At 41.1% G+C, this 17,458-nt stretch overlaps 1 protein-coding gene across 4 annotated transcripts; it reads right to left on the reverse strand.

The window, feature by feature from the left end:
* Window positions 1-8,372: 8,372 nt before the first annotated feature.
* LOC146659912 (uncharacterized) lies at window positions 8,373-17,221 on the reverse strand. Of its 4 annotated transcripts, XM_085423878.1 has the most exons (8): window positions 17,122-17,221; window positions 14,402-15,183; window positions 14,046-14,243; window positions 13,819-13,932; window positions 13,164-13,220; window positions 11,059-11,343; window positions 10,816-10,938; window positions 8,373-10,091 (listed from the first exon to the last, which is right to left on the reverse strand). In XM_085423878.1, exons 3-8 carry the CDS (start codon window positions 14,220-14,222, stop codon window positions 10,026-10,028), a joined length of 822 nt encoding a protein of 273 aa, XP_085280004.1. In that variant the 5' UTR covers window positions 14,223-14,243; window positions 14,402-15,183; window positions 17,122-17,221; the 3' UTR covers window positions 8,373-10,025. The 4 variants fall into 4 exon arrangements, with proteins under 4 accessions (XP_085280004.1, XP_085280003.1, XP_085280002.1 ...); XM_085423877.1 differs by lacking the exon at window positions 14,402-15,183; XM_085423876.1 differs by having other exon boundaries at window positions 14,046-15,183.
* Window positions 17,222-17,458: the final 237 nt, after the last annotated feature.

Here is a 17,458-nt window from a genome sequence, read left to right on the forward strand (position 1 = left end):
CGAGAGCGCAGCTTGCGTCCAATGAACAAGATAGCTGGCGTTTCTCTAGTCATTGCATGGGGAGTGTTGCGATATGTCAAGAGGAACGCATCAAGGTGCTGCTGCACAGGTGCTGTACCCCTGGAAGCTTTCAATGCATGCTTGAATGTCTGCACAAAACGCTCAGCAAAACCATTAGTGGCAGGATGGTATGGCACGGAGTGGATGTGTTTGACTCCATTAGCTTTCAGGAACACCCTGAATTCCTCAAAACAGAACTGCGGTCCATTATCACTCACCAGGACGTGAGGGATGCCATGGCGACTAAAGAGACCCTGTAGCACTTGTATGGTTTTACCAGCTGTGGTGCCATCCATAATATGCACCTCAGGCCACTTGGAATATGCGTCTACCACCACCAGGTACATGTGACCTTCGAATGGACCCGCAAAATCCACATGGATCCGTTCCCACGGACAGGAAGGCTACAGCCAAGGGTGCAAAGGTGCTAACCCAGGCTCTTTTTGCACACGCTGACAAGAGTAGCAGGCTTTAGCTTGAAGCTCAATTTGTGACTCAATGCCAGGCCACCAAACATAGCTGCGAGCTAAGTTCTTCATCCTTACTATCCCTGGATGTGCTGTGTGGAGCTCTTCAGGACACGAGAGCGCAGCTTAGGTGGCACAACCACCCTTACGCCCCACATGAGGTATCCCTGCTGTATTGTGAGTTCTTGCAGCAGATAAGGTGACAGGTCTTGATCTGTGTCCTTTGCTGCTGGGAAACGTCCAGTTGTTACCATTTTCAGGACACGAGACAAAGTCACATCAGACACAGTGTCACATCTGATCTCTGTAACACTGACCGGTAATGTGTCCAGTTGAGATGCGTAGAATACCTCAACCGCTCCCGGTTTCTCTTTTTGTGCAAGGGGCAGAGGTAAACGTGACAGTCCGTCAGCATTGGCATGATGTGCACCCTTCCGGTACTGCAAGGTTCAAATTCAAATTTTTATTTGTCACGTACACAGTCATACACAGTACGATATGCAGTGAAATGCTTAGACAACTGCTCGTGACCTAAAGAGAAAAAAAAAAAGAAAAAAGGGCTATGAATAAGATAGGAAATAAATATGAAAAATTAAAGTGTAAATTTAACTAGGAAGGAATAAAATATAAAAAATTAAGGTTAAAAATGAAATAACTATACAACACAAATTAGAATGAAGGGTAAATTTAACTGGGAAAGAATAAGATAAAATATATAAATTAAAGTTGAAAATAAAATAACTGTACAACAAAATACACAATACACAGTATAGAACTATATAAGAATGTATGAGGAAATATAAATAAATAAATATATGCACACACACACACACACACAATAACAGCAGCTGTACAAGTATTAACTGGAAATGAGGAATATAGTGACCAGTGTTGTGCAATCCACATTATGTCTTGTGCAGTGCAAATATGCTTAAAGTGATTTAAGTGATAACAATGTCCAGAATGTCCAGTGTGTGTGTAAGAACTATATGTGTGGGTCAGTACTGTGTGGTGGTGTGATTGAGAGACCGTATCGCCTGCGGGAAGAAGCTCCTCCTCAGTCTCTCTGTGTTGGTCTTCAGGGAGCGGAATCGCTTTCCTGACCTCAAAAGAGAGAACAGTCTGTTGTTGGGATGGCTGAGGTCCTTCACGATCTTCCTGGCCTTGGTCCAGCACCGCCTGCTGTAGATTGAGTGCAGGTCAGGGAGCTCGGAGCGGATGGTGCGCTCAGCTGACCGCACAACCCTCTGTAGAGCTCGTCTGTCCTGCATGGTGCTGTTCCCGAACCAGGTTAAGATGTTTCCCGTCAGGATGCTCTCTATGGTGCAGGAGTAAAAGTTCCTGAGCACCTTGGAGGGCAGTTGGAAGTCTCTCAAGCGTCTGAGGTGGTAGAGACGCTGACGGGCCTTTTTCACCACGGTGTTGATGTGACAGGACCATGACAGGTCCTGCGTGATGTGAACTCCGAGGTATTTGAAGCTGTCCACTCTCTCCACTGGGCACTCGTTGATGACAGGGGTCTGGTAGTTCCTCTCCTGCTTAGTGCTGAAGTCCACTATCAGCTCCTTTGTCTTACTGACGTTTAGAAGGAGGTTGTTCCTCTGGCACCAGTTCTCCAGATTCTTAATCTCCTTCAGGTAGGCCGTCTCGTTGTCATCAGAGATCAGGCCCACCACGACGGTGTCGTCAGCAAACTTGATGATGGTGGTGGAGCTGGTAGTGGCCTCTCTCCACTGGGCACTCATTGATGGTAGTTCCTCTCCTGCTTAGTGCTGAAGTCCACTATCGTCAGCAAACTTAATGATGGTGGTGGAGCTGGTAGTGGCCACACAGTCATATGCGTATAAAGAGTACAGCAGGGGGCTCAGAACACACCCCTGGGGGGCTCCAGTGCTGAGAGTGGTGGAGGCTAAGACATGTCCGCCCATCCTTACTGCCTGTGGTCTGCCAGTTAGGAAGTTGGAGATCCACTGACACATAGATGAGCTGAGTCCCAGATGCTCCAGCTTGGTGGTGAGTGTGGAGGGAATTATGGTGTTAAATGCAGAGCTGTAGTCTATGAAGAGCATTTTAACATAATTCCCCCTTCTAGTGTCCAAGTGAGTGAGTGATGTGTGGAGGAGATGAGAGATGGCATCGTCTGTGGAACGATTTGGACGGTAAGCGAACTGTAGTGGGTCCAGTGTGTCTGGTAGTGAAGAAATGATGAAGTCTCTGACCAGGCGTTCAAAGCACTTCATCACTACTGAGGTGAGGGCTACAGGGCGATAGTCATTGAGAGAAGCAGGGTGGGGTTTCTTCGGGACAGGAACAATGATGGACTCTTTGAAGCATGTGGGGATCACCGACTGAGATAAAGAGATGTTGAATATCTCAGTGAACACAGGAGCTAGCTGGTATGCGCAGTCTCTGAGGATACGACCTGGGATGCCGTCTGGTCCTGCTGCTTTCCTGGTGTTCACTCTCTTGAAGGCTCTCCTAACTTCATGCTCGGAGATGACGAGCACGTTTCCGGTGCTGGCAGTAAGGTGTAATTATGTGCTGACAGAAGGAGCACCCAACGCTGCATCCGCACAGCTGCCATTGACCTTGTGTGTACCTTTCACTGGACTCAGAATGGAGGTCAGTGGGCGATGATCAGTGAGCAAGGTGAACTTGTTACCATGGAGATACTGGAGAAACTTGCACACTCCAAAAACAATTGCCAACGCCTCCCTCTCGATCTGAGCATAGTTTCGTTCTGCTTTACTGAGAGTTCGTGAAGCATAAGAAATTGGCCGTTCGTGGCCATCTGGCTTGACATGTGAGAGCACGGCTCCAACTCCATATGGTGAAGTGTCACACGCCAAACAGAGGCAGTTAAGGATTGTAGTGGGTGAGTATTTCTTGTGAGGCCAGACGTTCTTTAGCTTTTTGGAAAGCTGACTCACAGGCTGATGTCCACTGCCATTTCTTCTCTTTACTGAGCAGCTAATTCAGCGGCTTCAGGACCGTAGCTAAATCAGGTATGAAACGTCCGTAATAGTTGAGCATTCCAGGAAAGGATGTTACTGGCTGACATCATCTGGTGCTGGAGCTTCCATAACAGCACGCACCTTTTCTGGTGATTTGTGTAACCCTGCCGCATCAATTATGTGGCCCAGGTATTCCACTGATTCCTGGAAAAACAGGCACTTCTCCTGTTTGAGATGCAGGCCATAGTCCTCCAGCCTGCTTAAAACTGCCTCAAGGGTTCTCAGGTGTGTCTGTTTGTCAGGACCACTGACGAGGATGTCATCCAGATAACAATGGGTGTATGGCAGCCCGAGAAGCACTTGATCCATAGCCTTCTGAAACAATGCAGGTGATGACGCTACTACAAAAGGTAAGCGATTGAAACAGAAAAGCCCCATTTGAGTCGAAATAGTCAACAGCTTCTTAGACTCCTCTTCTACCTCCATCTGTAGATAGGCATTTGCTAAGTCTTGCTTACTGAAATGCTGACCCCCTGCTAGAGAAGCAAACAGGTCCTCAATGCGTCGAAGTGGGTACTTATCCACACCGAGCTGCGAATTAAGAGTGACCTCGAAATCGCCACAGAGTCTCACTGAGCCATGCTTTTTGTTGACAGGGACCACGGGCGTAGCCCAATCACTATGCTCCACTGGTGTGATCACCCCAAGCTCAGTCAGGCGTTTCAGTTCTGCCTCCACCTGAGGGCGGAGGGCATAAGGCACGTTGCGTGGTGGACAGAATTTGGGGACACTATCAGGCCTAAGAGTCAATCTGGCTTTAATTCCCTTCATTGTGCCCAGCTCCTTAGAGAAAAGGGCCGAGTGTTTCTTTAACACAGCCTCCAGATTGCCATATCCACTTTGCTCTCTGGCATGAACCATCTTTAAGTCTTTCCAGTTCAGCCTGAGTACTCTCAACCACTCCCTACCAAACAGTGGTGGAGCATCCACCTTTACCACGTACAAGGGTAGTGTTGCACACTGCTTATTCAGTTCAACTTGCACCTTGATGACCCCTTCTGGTGCCAGCTGTTCCCCAGTGTATGTTTTCAGCATGATGTCATTGGATTTCATGTCATTGGAGCGGCAACTGACTCAGCATACTTTTGTATTGTTCCCATGGGATCAAAGATACAGCAGCCCCTATATCCATCTCCATTTTCTTCCCGTTAACTACAGGAATTAGGGAGATACGTGAATATTTCTCTTTTGGAGACAAAGAATACAGCTCAAACTCACTATCAGTGTCGGGTCTGGTTCCTTCACTTTCACTCTCCTCTGCAGCAACATGATGAACTCTCCTCTTTTTGTCTTTTCCTCTGTTTTTAACTGCATTGCCTTTCAGCTCAGGTTTTCCCTCTTTCGCTTTCCTGTTCCAATCTTGGCTGCTTCTGGCTCTACCTTTACACATGCATTTCGTGTGGCCCTTCCTCCCACACTGGTGACAGTCACGGTCTTTGTACCAGCAGTCATCATCAGTATGATTCATTTTCCCGCAGCGGTGGCATTTATGACCTTTTTGTGACAGCACCGCATTCAATGCTCAAAACGTTCAATATATGTTGCCCATTGCTCACCAACATCATCAAAGGGGTCAATCTGCCCAATCATTCCAGCCATGATGTATCCGCTGTCCACAGCCAACACTGTCGCTTCTGACTCGTCGGAGAAAAAGCAGCTAGCTGCATCCACAGCTCCGATGCTAATTCACCACGCGATCGTCCATTTTCCGTCCAAACTCAGCCACGCAGTCAAAACATGCTCAGTAGACGGCCAAGTCTTCCAGACGTCACAACTCGTCGCCAATTTATGTTATATTCCCTCTATGGTGTCAATACACTATTAGGGCTTATACAGAGTCAGACTGATACACACGGTAGCTTGTTTACATGTTGACTTCTTATTATTATTATTAACATAACACAGAAGTTACACACACACACACACACACACACATAACTGGGCGTGGTGCCCCCTACTGGCGATAGCTTGTACAGCACACCATTAATCTTGGTTCATACATAACAATTTTATAACAATTAATTAATTAGGACAATCAGTCAAACATAATTAAAAGAATCACCTGTTAACAAACTTGGTGCGTTTGCTGCACAGTTTGGAAAACGTAAACAGGAAAGAAATACAACAGCACTCTCTGGTTGTCACTGCGACACTCTTACACCTTTATTGTACAATTACAAGAACAAAGGTTATGAGCTGTGTCCACTTCTCCACAGGCAACTAGTGATGGGAATAACAGCGTTAGAAGTAACGGTGTTACTAATGCCGTTACTTTTTTCAGTAAGGAGAATACTGTAGACTCTCGCTCACGCTTGCCTGGGATAAAGTAGATAAGAGGGGACCATCTCTAGTGGAAAGTTACTGAGACACTGTTGTTTAGACTAGAATGAGAGAGCTTCTGTAATAAAACTGTTAGGGGCACACCACCATTTTGAGATCCGCGGCACCGTGTCATGCAGGACGCATCTCCCTTCTAGTAATTGTGTAAGAAAATAAAGTGTGAAATGGTGTACTGAGCAGGTCTTCCATTGGATGCCTTTAAGAAATCAAAAGAACTCAGTGAAGTGTTGATATTTAACAGTAACTAATTACTATCTCTATCGTTACAATGTCGTTACCGTTACCAACAAGAAAATGCGGGGCGGTCACGTTACTATTTTTCAGCAAACAGACGGTTAACCTGAGTAGCGAAAGACCGCGAGGGTTTGAAAACGATGTGCCGGGAGTTTGCTCTTCTCGTCGGCTCACATATTTGAAGTTTGAACAGCTACATTCTCGCCTGAAAATATGTTATAGGTTTATTTTGTGACCCAGAAAGAGTAATAAGAGTAATATTAAAACTAAGTAGCTGCAGTAATAGTAGCCATTGTTGGAAACTGGAATTGGCTGGGCCAATCTGGGATATGGTTTTTCATTTTTGTTGTCCGGGTGAAAAATCGGGAGAAATTCGGGAGAATGGTGACTCCGGGAGATTTTCGGAGGGGCACTGAAATTCGGGATTCCCCCAGAAAAATCGGGAGTGTTGGCATGTATGAGTGGAAGTCACTGAGTGACTGCTGTTCACTGGAGGAAATTTCTTCAACGCTGTTCTACACAATGTGGGTGCATATATTGTATAGGGCTATCTACTGCTACACATATCATGTACAGAATTATGCTGTGATATCTACACCAACATTTTCGCAACAGGTCCATTAAGGTCCTGTAAGTTGTGAGGTGTGGCTTCCATGAATTGGAATTATTTGGCCCGTAAATCCCACAGATGCTCGACTGGTTTGAGATCTGGAGAATTTGGAGGCCAAGCCAACATCTCAAAGTCATTTTTGTGTGGCAAACCATCCCTCAACCATTTCTGCTTTGTGGCAGGGTGCTTTATTCTGCTAAAAGTGGCCACAACCACCAGGGAGCACCGTTTCTATGAAAGAGTGTACATGGTCTGGGGCTTGGGTAAGTGGTCTGTGTCAAAGTATCATCAACATGGATGGCAAGGCCCAAAACATAACACTACATCCACAGCATTGCTTTCTTCCCATAGTGCATCCTGGTCCTACATGTTCCCCAGGTAAGCACACGCACCTGGCCATCCATGTGATGTAAAAGAAAATGTGAAGATTATCTGGTTCCACCTGATTAGTACTCTAAGCGACCGGCGTGAGTAATGGCCTTTTGTCAAACTCACTCAAATCCTATTTTTGCAGCTAAACACAAATTCAAATCCATTCTTGAGTTTTCCTCCATACTTAGAAACAATAACACCATGCAACAGCTAAAGATGGCATCAATTTTGTGCTACATGTTCCAATTTTAAATCATTTTTAATAAAAAACCTCACAATATATGACACATATTTGTGACCTTCACGAATAATTAATATAAAACACTACCCACAAAAAACCTCACTGTAGCGATAAAGAAGAACACCAACAATGATGGAAAACTGACTGTGTCAGAATCAATTAATGCAAAACGTCAGAAACACAAGACACAGCAGGAATGCACTCTTCAAGCAGTGCGGTGGCAGATTCCTTTTCTCATGTATTAATCACATATTTTCACTTTAGTACAGCAAGACCACTCCTGTCACCAGTTTGTATGCATGTGGAATGTGATCACAAGTAGGGCCCAAGTTTTATTGCACCTTCACAGCAGACTCATTTTCCTCTTGAGGGCTCTGGACATCCTGTTGCAGATGAGGTGACGGTTGGTTGGAGCTTTTCTTAGACTGAACAGTTAAGGATCTGCTAATAATTGATCTGCTGTGGAATGTTCTTTGTTTAAGAGTGTCTGTGTCTGCGTATATAGGATGTAAGGGCAACAATTCAGAGATGGTCCTAGTGTTTCAGTGGGATGCTCTCTCCACACTGCAATGTGTTTATTAAACCCACTTCAAATCAAGCTCACTGAGTGTGTTGCAGGTTATTGTTAGATTTTCCACAACAGCAGCACATCAAGAATACTGATACTAAGAAAACTTTGTTCAACTCAGTGACGTTAAAGGACAGAGGCCACACATTTAGGCTATAAGCTGTGCAGTGACTTTCTCCAGCAGTTCATGTATGTTTCCATGAGTCTTTTAATGAGTTTGAACTTAGAACACAGCATGTAGCTTATAATAAAAAGCTTCTAAACGAAACGAAACTAAACTCAGACTGGTTGCTTGCTGTGCAGTTAGAAAAACAGAAACCAGGAACTAAATGCAGACCTGTTACCAGGAGTGGCTCCTTGCATTTGGAAGAAATGAGAATGTGTTTTGGTCTCGATCTGATTCACAATTACAGGCAAACAATCTGAATTTAAAAGAAGAAGCAGAAAAAAAGATAACAGCTGAACTTTTCATGTTTTATTGAACACACCAAGAACTCATTTACAACACAGGCTGGGAACAGTAAAAACTGGAGTTTCTTAAAATTTCAAACCTCATTTAAAAGTAACAACCTCCACCTGACATTCCCTGTTTAAACACTTCTGTAAAAAAGAAAGAAAAGAGTTACTAGTTTTTATTTTGACTTAATAAACTTCAGGTTATTGCACAGCATCTGAGCTCAGGACTATGACTTGTAACAATTATTTTTTTCCTTTGTCAATCATTTTTTACATAACAGGTGGTGGGATCTAATTAAACATAAGATATACATCGCTGCGTCAACACACAGTCATAATTCGTATATTATCAGTCAGTTATTAGTAAGAATGTGTGTAAATCGTTGACATTTCAGTTCAGTTCAGTTTTATTTCAAACATATACATTCACCAACATTTCATAATATCATTCCATGCAGTTGTTTGAAAAGGAGTAGGCAGAAGTATATACTTATTTAGCTCTACCCCCTTAGGTTTACATCTTAATCATTTCCTCATCATCTAAATTTGAACAACAAAAACTTATACAATGGTTTCAACTTAGAACATGACGTCACAAAAAATATTTTCTCATATTCAACCAATACTATGTTTAGATTTACTCATTTGCAAAGGAAAGCAAACATCACTTTGACTGCTTTCTTGGGTTAATTGCGTTTTCTTCATTCTTATACTTATTTAAAATTTCTTTTTTGAGTTTTATTTTAAACTGGTTTATATCACTACTGACCTTTATTTCTTCTTCTAACTCGTTCCAGAATTTAACTCCCGCTATAGAAATAGACATTCTTTCCAAAGTTGTTCTTACTCTTTGTAATTTTAAATTCCACTTCCCTCTAAAATTATATCTCCCTTCTCTCTCTAAGAACCATTTACTTATTTCGATTGGGAGCATCCCTTTCCTTGCCTTATATATTATTTGCACTGTTTTGAACTTGACCAGATCCTGGAATTTTATAGCTTGCGTCCTAATAAAGAGTGCATTTGTGTGAGCCCTATACCCCTCCTGATTTATCAATCTAATAACCCTTTACTGCATTATGATTATAGTCTGAATATTACTTCTATATGTATTTCCCCAAACCTCTACACAATAACTCATGTACGCTAATAGTAAAGCACAATATAACATATACAATGTTTTCCTATCCAGAAATTGTTTTGCTTTCCCCAAGACAGCAATGCCCCGTGCTAACTCTCCCCTCAGTGATGTGTGATTTCCAACAGACCTTATGATCAATGATCACACCAAGAAATTTTATAGTATTAACTCTTTCTAGATATATATTATCAACAAAAATTTCAATGTTAATGTTTTTTCTTATAATTTCCAAATAAAATAAATTTTGTTTTATTTAATGTTAATGACAATTTGTTTCTATCAAACCACTTCTTTAATATCTTTAACTCCTGTGCGATCACATCCAAAACCTGTTGCAATTTCACACCTGAACAAAGTATATTGGTATCATCTGCAAAAATTACTTTAGTATAAAACTTTAGTATCTTTGATACTTTACAAATATCATTTATATACATAATAAACATTTTCGGACCCAATACTGATCCTTGAGGTACTCCACATTCAATATCCATCAATTTTCCATGCACAGAGTGAAGATGTTTATGCCACAGGCTGTGCAGCGTCTTCCTCCAGCAGAGGTTTGTAGAGCTCTGGGTCGTCAGTGCTCTAAAAGAGAAAAATAATATTTGTAAAGTGCATGAAGTGTCGACTCCCTCCAGTCACAAACAACCATGACTGCACACACTTTGATGACAATTTCATGCAGGGATACAAAAAGGAATCAACATTTAAGGTGACGTTAAAAATAAAGTGCAATTACAATTTATTTTATTGTTATTAAAACAAACTGTGGTAAGCTGTTGTTGTCCACACTAACAGAAAGTTGGGCACAGCTGTTCAAACTTCCTCTGGTCTATTTTTTTATTAGTCCCAACAGCTCTTCTTCCTCATGGCTCTCTCTCTCTCTCTGCAGCAGTTCCACCATGAAGCTCTGATTCACACAGTCTCTCCCTAAAATCTGCAGCCTGAACTCTGGACTTGCTGTCCTGGGCCGGTCCACGTGGGAGCCAGTTTCTACAAAGAGTTTGAAGTTCCACAAATATTCTGGACTGACTGAGCTTCATGTCTTAAAGTCATGATGGGCTGTTGTTTTGTTTTATGTTGTCATCCTGCTCTCTGTCTGTACATCAGATATAAACTTTAACTGACTCACTCAAACTGGTAGAGAGCATGAGAACACTGCACAGACTCACTGTTACCTGGTTTCACTGATATTCAGACAAAACAAACAGAATTCCTGCAAGAACACTTCATGTGTTCAGCCAACATCTTCTACTATTTAACATGTTTATCAGAATGTGTTTGAACCATTGTGTTGTCCATTATCTACCTTGTTTTGTCCTTTTTCTTTGTTCCTCAGAGCCTTGATTCCCAGGACAGCAGAGCTTATCACAACACAGAGCTCCAGAACAGACAAGGTGATCATCACAGCACTGATGCTTCTCAGGAGCATCTGATGGGATACAAACAACAGTGCTTCATCTAAAGTCTCAAAATGATATATACTGCAGTATATAAGATAGTATCATATAGTGTATATGTGCTATTTTTCTTTCTGCTTTCCCTAACTTACCACCAGCACTGCTCGGCCCTCCAAGCATTTCTCCTGAAGGAGTTTTTCCTCCAAAGATGGAGACCTCATTGTTTCCCTGCCATACCCGTAACCATTGTAGCCATTGTAACCATTGTAACCATTGTAGCCATTGTAACCATTGTAACCATTGTAGCCATTGTAACCATTGTAGTATTCATAACAGTTCCACCAAGAATCAATGTCTCCTAAATTAATGCTGTACAAAGCAATGGCTGTGATGGCAAAAGCAACTCCAGCCAGATTCAGAATCACAGTAAGGATGACCTGAAAAACAAAAATGACCAGTTAATGTACAAGAAAATATCCAAACCATAAATGACACTTAGTGCATTCTTAGACTAAAGTATCATAGCCTCTGTGAGTACGCATGTTTTCATAGTCATGCCTGGATTCTTCATTAATCTAAACGTTGGTTTCTGTCTAGTTGCTGCTTTACGATATGATGGTTGTTATTTTCATGTTAAGTTTGGGTTTCTGTTTTTGGTTTGTTAATGTTATTCTTCACTTCAGATTAATGAAGTATCTGATTCTGTCTGTGAATGGAATTTTGTATTTTTAGTTTTGTGGGGGTTAACTTTGGCTAACTTTAATCTTAGCCAAACCGATCTATTCAGGAACAAACAAAACACTGAAAAAATTCAGTTCAGTTCAATTCAATTCAATTTTATTTATATAGCGCCAAATCACAACAAAAGTCGCCTCAAGGCGCAAAAAACAAACAATAATATTTTTAAGTTATCTAAATGATTTGTATATCATGTTTAGCGAAAGACCATGGGTGGGTTTAAAATGATGAGCCAGGAGTTCGCTGTTCTCGCCGGCTAACCCTAACCCCCGGCTAGCTGTCAAGCTGGTGGTAATATATGTCTTAAAAGTTTAAAACTAAGTGCTATGAATCCTGGGATAGGTTGGGCCACGAAGGATACACCCGACCCATCCTTCAAATCTGGGGAAAAGGAGAACGCATTTGGAGGAGTCTTTGAATTTGGACAGTTTTTGTTGCATCGCTGTAACGTAATCGGCCTACAAATGCAGCCTCTGAAGGATGTGGCCCCTAAATTTGGACACAGCTACTTCTTCTTGTTCTTCTTCTTTGGCATTTAATGGCAGCTGGCATCCTTGTACATGCAGTGCTGCCATCTTCTGTTCCAGTCCATTATTACACTCTTAAATCCTACTACTTATTCCTACGTCTTTCAGGATCTTACAAAGTTTCAAACGACGTGCCCACTATTAAATTAGTTGACGTAATCATGACAACTCGACTAATCATGGCAGCCCTAATCTGGATAAATGTTTTTGTCATGTAATTGGATTGCACTTTTTAAGGCCTCTACCCTAAGACCTGGTGTCATGGTCCTGGTTCGGTGACCCAGTGTTTTGAGTTTTGTATCATTATTGAATTTTGATTTTGTCATAGTTTATCTTTTCTAGTCTTTTGGTTCCTGTGTTCTATGGTCTGCTGTATTCCCTAGTCAAGTGCGCATCTGTTATGTTTCCTATTTTACTTTGGAAGTCTGTGTCCAATGTCAGTGTATTTAGTTTCACTTCCCCTGTTCTGTCTTTAGGTTCATGTGTGTCAGCTGTGCTCCCATGTGTGGCCACTTCCCTTGATCATCCCTTATGTGTATTTAGTCTCTGGCTGTATCCCAATTCAGGGTCTGCAGCCTTAAAGGCCGCATTTTAAGGCCAATTACAGCACAGCGACGCGACAAAGGCTGTCCCAATTCGAAGGCTGCTTGAAATGCGGCCCTCAAATGCGTCCTTCATTTCACTGAATTTTAAGGATGTGGCGGTGTAGACTTCGTGGCCCAACATATCCCAGAATGCTTAGCGCGTCGGTGGGTGTGGATAATTTTGCCGGGAAAAAAAACGGCGGAAAAGGGGCGGCCGAAGAGTAAACTTTTAAAAGTAAGTACTGCATATTATGTTACTTATTTATGTGCGAATGTTTAATAACGAAGAACATTAAAACATTACTGCTGGCCACATGTCGGCAAAGTTATGTGACATTAGTGATGTCACATGACATCAAAAAGTCCTTTAGAGATCATATGAAAATGTTTTACAGCTGAAATACTCACCAAACATGGACTTGGATACTTCTCAGACAAAACGCACACAATGCCAAACATGATGAACTAGACAAAAGACAAAATAAATAAATACATAAATAAAAAGTTCATGTCCATCTTAAGAACAGGAGAGAAGTTTCTTCAGTTCCGGAACTGAAGAAACTTCTCGGATGAGAGGTGAAACGTCTTCAAGCAACCTAAAGAAGTCCAGATGCTTTTCTTTCCAAGTTGTAAATAAAACCTTTCATCATGAGAGAACAATTGTATAGTTTGTTTGTGTAAACTGCTATTTTGAACTATAGCTAATTTTTTAATGTAACCTAGCAAAACTATGAATCGGTGTTTGTAAATGTGCACTGGTGTCATCACATGTAGATATTACTTGGACATAACTTGGCATTTAACCTTTCTGTCACATATTTAACACTGTGGAAAGATATGTTTGAACCCCAAAATGATCTTCTCTTAAAGCTTTCCAAGTCTATTCAATGCCTAAAAGTAACCAATGAGTGAGCAAATAAAGAGGTTCAAAAATCATCCTAGCTGGAACTTGAAGATCAATCTAAGAGTTTCGATCATCCACAAACAGAGTACTGACACTTTTTTTTTTTGTCTTCAGAATTTTTTTTTTTATATATACATATACCCATGATTATTTCCTTACCAATGCACCCAACCAAAATGGAAAGCCTAAGTAGTTTAAGTAAAAGGAGGTCCAAGTGCTATAGAGTATAAGTCCAAATCCAATGTTGAGCAGCCCGATCATTATCTGCAGAGTCTGTGAAAAATGAAGTACAGTATGAACAGTGAACATTGTGCAGTTTAAGAAAAAACTACAAATTAAAAAATAGGCATAATATAAAATGTGATGTGTAGATGGTTGTAGCTCACCCCCAGCACTGTCTGAGAAGCTCTGTTGAGACTTCTCAGGTGCTGAGACACAGTGCAGCACACTGGACTGTAGCAAAGGTTCTTGAAGATCTGACACAGAGGAGGCCAAGGACTTTGGGGGTCAGTGGTCAGAGTGAGTACAGTGACCCCATCAGCCTTGGACACAGTCACTGACATCCTGTCTTGAGATCCTGGAGACTGAGAGACAAGAAAAAGCTGAAATAAGAATCAGATTAAAGTCTTAGTGGAAAAACAATTTGACCCAAACACCTCACTTCCCTTCACTTAACTTCACTTTCCACCAAAGGAGCTTTAAACAGAATTTTAAAAGTAATCTTTTAATTAATTAAACCGACTTGATGCTGGGAGGCTGTCACATCACTGGACGCTCTCAAGTTGGCTTTAACAGGTGACACGGGTTCTTCATATGGATAACACTGTGCTGATACTAGTTTACAAGAATGTTTTACATATATAGGCAACCTCCAGGTGCTGAAAATGGAATCCCGCAGTGATGTGCCCAGTCACTTTACTGTGTCAGCTACAACAGCAGGTCACGTGTCATAAACTTCTATGTTAAAATTTTCACTTCACAGCAGAAAAAAGTTTGTCGTGTGCTACAAAAATGACTTTGGTCTCTATAGATAATTTCTGGCATAATAATGACAATCAGATTCATAGTAAAAGTGTGATGGTCCGTAGTCGGGTGACTTGGTTTTTGTTTATTCAATATTCTCAGTTTATGTGGGATTTTCATGATTAGTTTTTTTTTTTTTTTGTATTTATTTTTCCTTATTTATTCTTTAGCACCGCTGTGATTTTCCAGCCTTTAGGTTTTGTCTCTGTGCCTCCCTTGTGTTCCTTGTGTTGTGTCTTGTGGTCCTGGTTCGATGTTCATTTTATTTCCTGTTTTACTTTGACAGTCCCATGTCCAATGTCAGTGTGTCTAGAGGGGTGTCCAAATTCATGGGCTGCATCCTCCTGAGGACCCGTCCTTCGCGGTCTTCGTGGGCCGGGTCCTCAGAAAGTCGGGTAGGCCGGAAGTAAACGGCTGTGAAATTGGACGGTCTAGCCTTCAGATTTACGTCACCGCTGTCTCGGTGGAGTTTAATAAACTCGGCCGTCTGCTCCTTGCTATCTAAAATATAACAGGACACTGGTGTAAATTCCCGACCATCTCACACTTCTGTTTAATCAGTTTTCTGTTTGACGTTTAGTCAGCTGTGTGAAAACCAAGGAGGAGGGGGATTAATAAAGTTTTATTTTATCTAATCTAATAACCTTAATCTCAGCCAAACCGATTTACTCACGAACAAATAAAACACTGAAAAAAGCCAAAAAATTACATTTTTAGGTTGTCTAAGTGACTTATATATTATGTTTAACCTGAGTAGCGAAAGACTGCGGTGATGTGAAAATGATGTGCCGGGAGTTGTGTCGTTCTCGGCGGCTCTAGTGACCCTCGAGCTCCCGACTAGCTATCGAGCTGGTGGGTAACAGATGTCTCCGAAAACGTCGAAGCACTTGTGCAAATATGTGATGTCTTGATAAATCGAGCAGATATTTGAAGTTCACACAGCTACATCCTCGCCTGAAAATATGTTAAACGTTTACTCTTTCTGGGTCACAAAATAATAAGAGTAATATTAAAACTTAGTAGTGGCCATTCTTGAAAACTGCAATTGGCTAGTTTTGTTTCCCCTTGTCTTGTTATGTCTAATTAATCCCAGATGTGCTTCCTTCTGGTTCCCCATTCCCTCATTATTCCCTTGTATATTTAAACCCTGTGTTTTCCTTTGCCTTTTGTCCTGTTGTACCTCCTTGTGTGTGCAAGTCTCTCCGTGTTTCCGGTTTCAGTCCTATGTTTCTAGTTTCCTGGAGATTTAATTTTAGTTTCCAGTGTTCTGTTCTTATTTATTCTCAAGGTTTTTTGGTTTGTTTTTCTGCGAGTTTATTTTTATGAAGGAGTTTCCCCACCAATAAACCTGCCGACCTAAGTTACTTTTTCGTGTTTGAGTCATGAGTTTGAGTCCACTTCCTGCCTCTGCCTCACATAAAGTTGTCATGATTATTTATTTAATCATTCATTTTTGCTGAATTGTTTCTCCTTGCTCCTTCAGTTTTTAAATTAAAATCTCTTTCTCTCTCTCTCTCTCTCAATAATTTTCACCACATTTATATCAGCAAAGCTAGATAATAGAAACTTTCTATTTAATGTAACACATTTTAAAAACTCCAGTGAAGTCAGCACCATCCCCCAGCTTTATTTACTGCACGCTCTTGTTCAGGAACAAGGAAGTAATGTTAAAATTGGCCAGTTGCCTCTTTTGTGTTGTTTTACATCCATAACCTGGAACACCTGTACCAATGGATAAATATATGTACTATATTTTATATTAATGATTAGACTAATATTAACTTTAGAAGTTGTATTTTTGTTACCCAGAAATCATAAAATTAGTTTCAACCTGTGTCTTTTCTGATGTTGTTTAAACTTACAACATGGAGATCGATGAAAAACGATTAGCTTAATCAACAATTTTTTACATAAAGACACAACTCTTAATTAGTCTGAATTACAAGCTGAATATTACCGCGGAAGCACCCGCTGCTAGTCAGACCGTACACGTGTTCTTGGGCAGTTGAAAAATAATCCACAAAGTCCGCTAGTTGAAAACAAGCATGCAAACATTTATTTCCAAAGTCTGGAATTCACCGTAATCACCCTGAATGTCCCTGTACACTCCCAAACACGGTGAGAAAACTGACTCCGAAGCAGTTTAACCCTCCATTACTACACTCCACAATGCCGTCGCCCTGTGCGCAATTAACATGTATTAACAGAACTATATGTAAAAAATTAAATAAGGCAAGAAAACACTACTTAACGGTAAATATTACACTAAACCGAATTGTAAAGTAAAAACTGAAAATCAGCATTATCTTACACTTTATCCTCATCCAAAATAATTCAAGTCAAAATATTACCAAATACACATTCTGCGAAATGCGAGTAAAGTAAGACAAAATTTGGACTTTTATCTTTTACTGAATCAAACATGACTACAAGACTTACCTGTTAGTGAAGAACAAAAACTTAAACAACTGCCTATGAAAAATAAACGAGTCTGATCGAGTAAGCGGTACACTGGAAAGAGGAAACCAGGAACTGGGCAACACCGCTACCAATAGCACCTCCTCTTTATGCTCTCCGTATATTTAAAAAAAAAAAAAAAAAGATGTATAAGATTAAACCTGCAGAAAAGGTAGCGGTGACATCGGAGGAGCCACAAGTTTACGTCAGTTCATTTCAAGAATCAAATATGTTCAGCAAACATGCCAAACTTAAACTTCAGACATTCACCAAATAACAAACTTGACTAGTTTAAAACTGTAATTTTATGGTAAAGATT

This window comes from Rhamphochromis longiceps, linkage group LG11 (genome assembly GCF_057381845.1).
Source record: "Rhamphochromis longiceps isolate RC_006_pf linkage group LG11, R_longiceps_female_GT1.1, whole genome shotgun sequence".
In the NCBI taxonomy this organism is placed as follows: Eukaryota; Metazoa; Chordata; class Actinopteri; order Cichliformes; family Cichlidae; genus Rhamphochromis; species Rhamphochromis longiceps.

Coding starts and splice junctions, on each gene's coding strand:
- LOC146659912 (XM_085423877.1), bottom strand. CDS start 14,222: ATGTCAGTGACTGTGTCCAAGGCTGATGGGGTCACTGTACTCACTCTG. Junction 13,221..13,818: donor CATTTTGGTTGGGTGCATTG/GTAAGGAAATAA, acceptor TCTTTTGTCTAG/TTCATCATGTTTGGCATTGT. Junction 10,939..11,058: donor AGGGCCGAGCAGTGCTGGTG/GTAAGTTAGGGA, acceptor GTATCCCATCAG/ATGCTCCTGAGAAGCATCAG.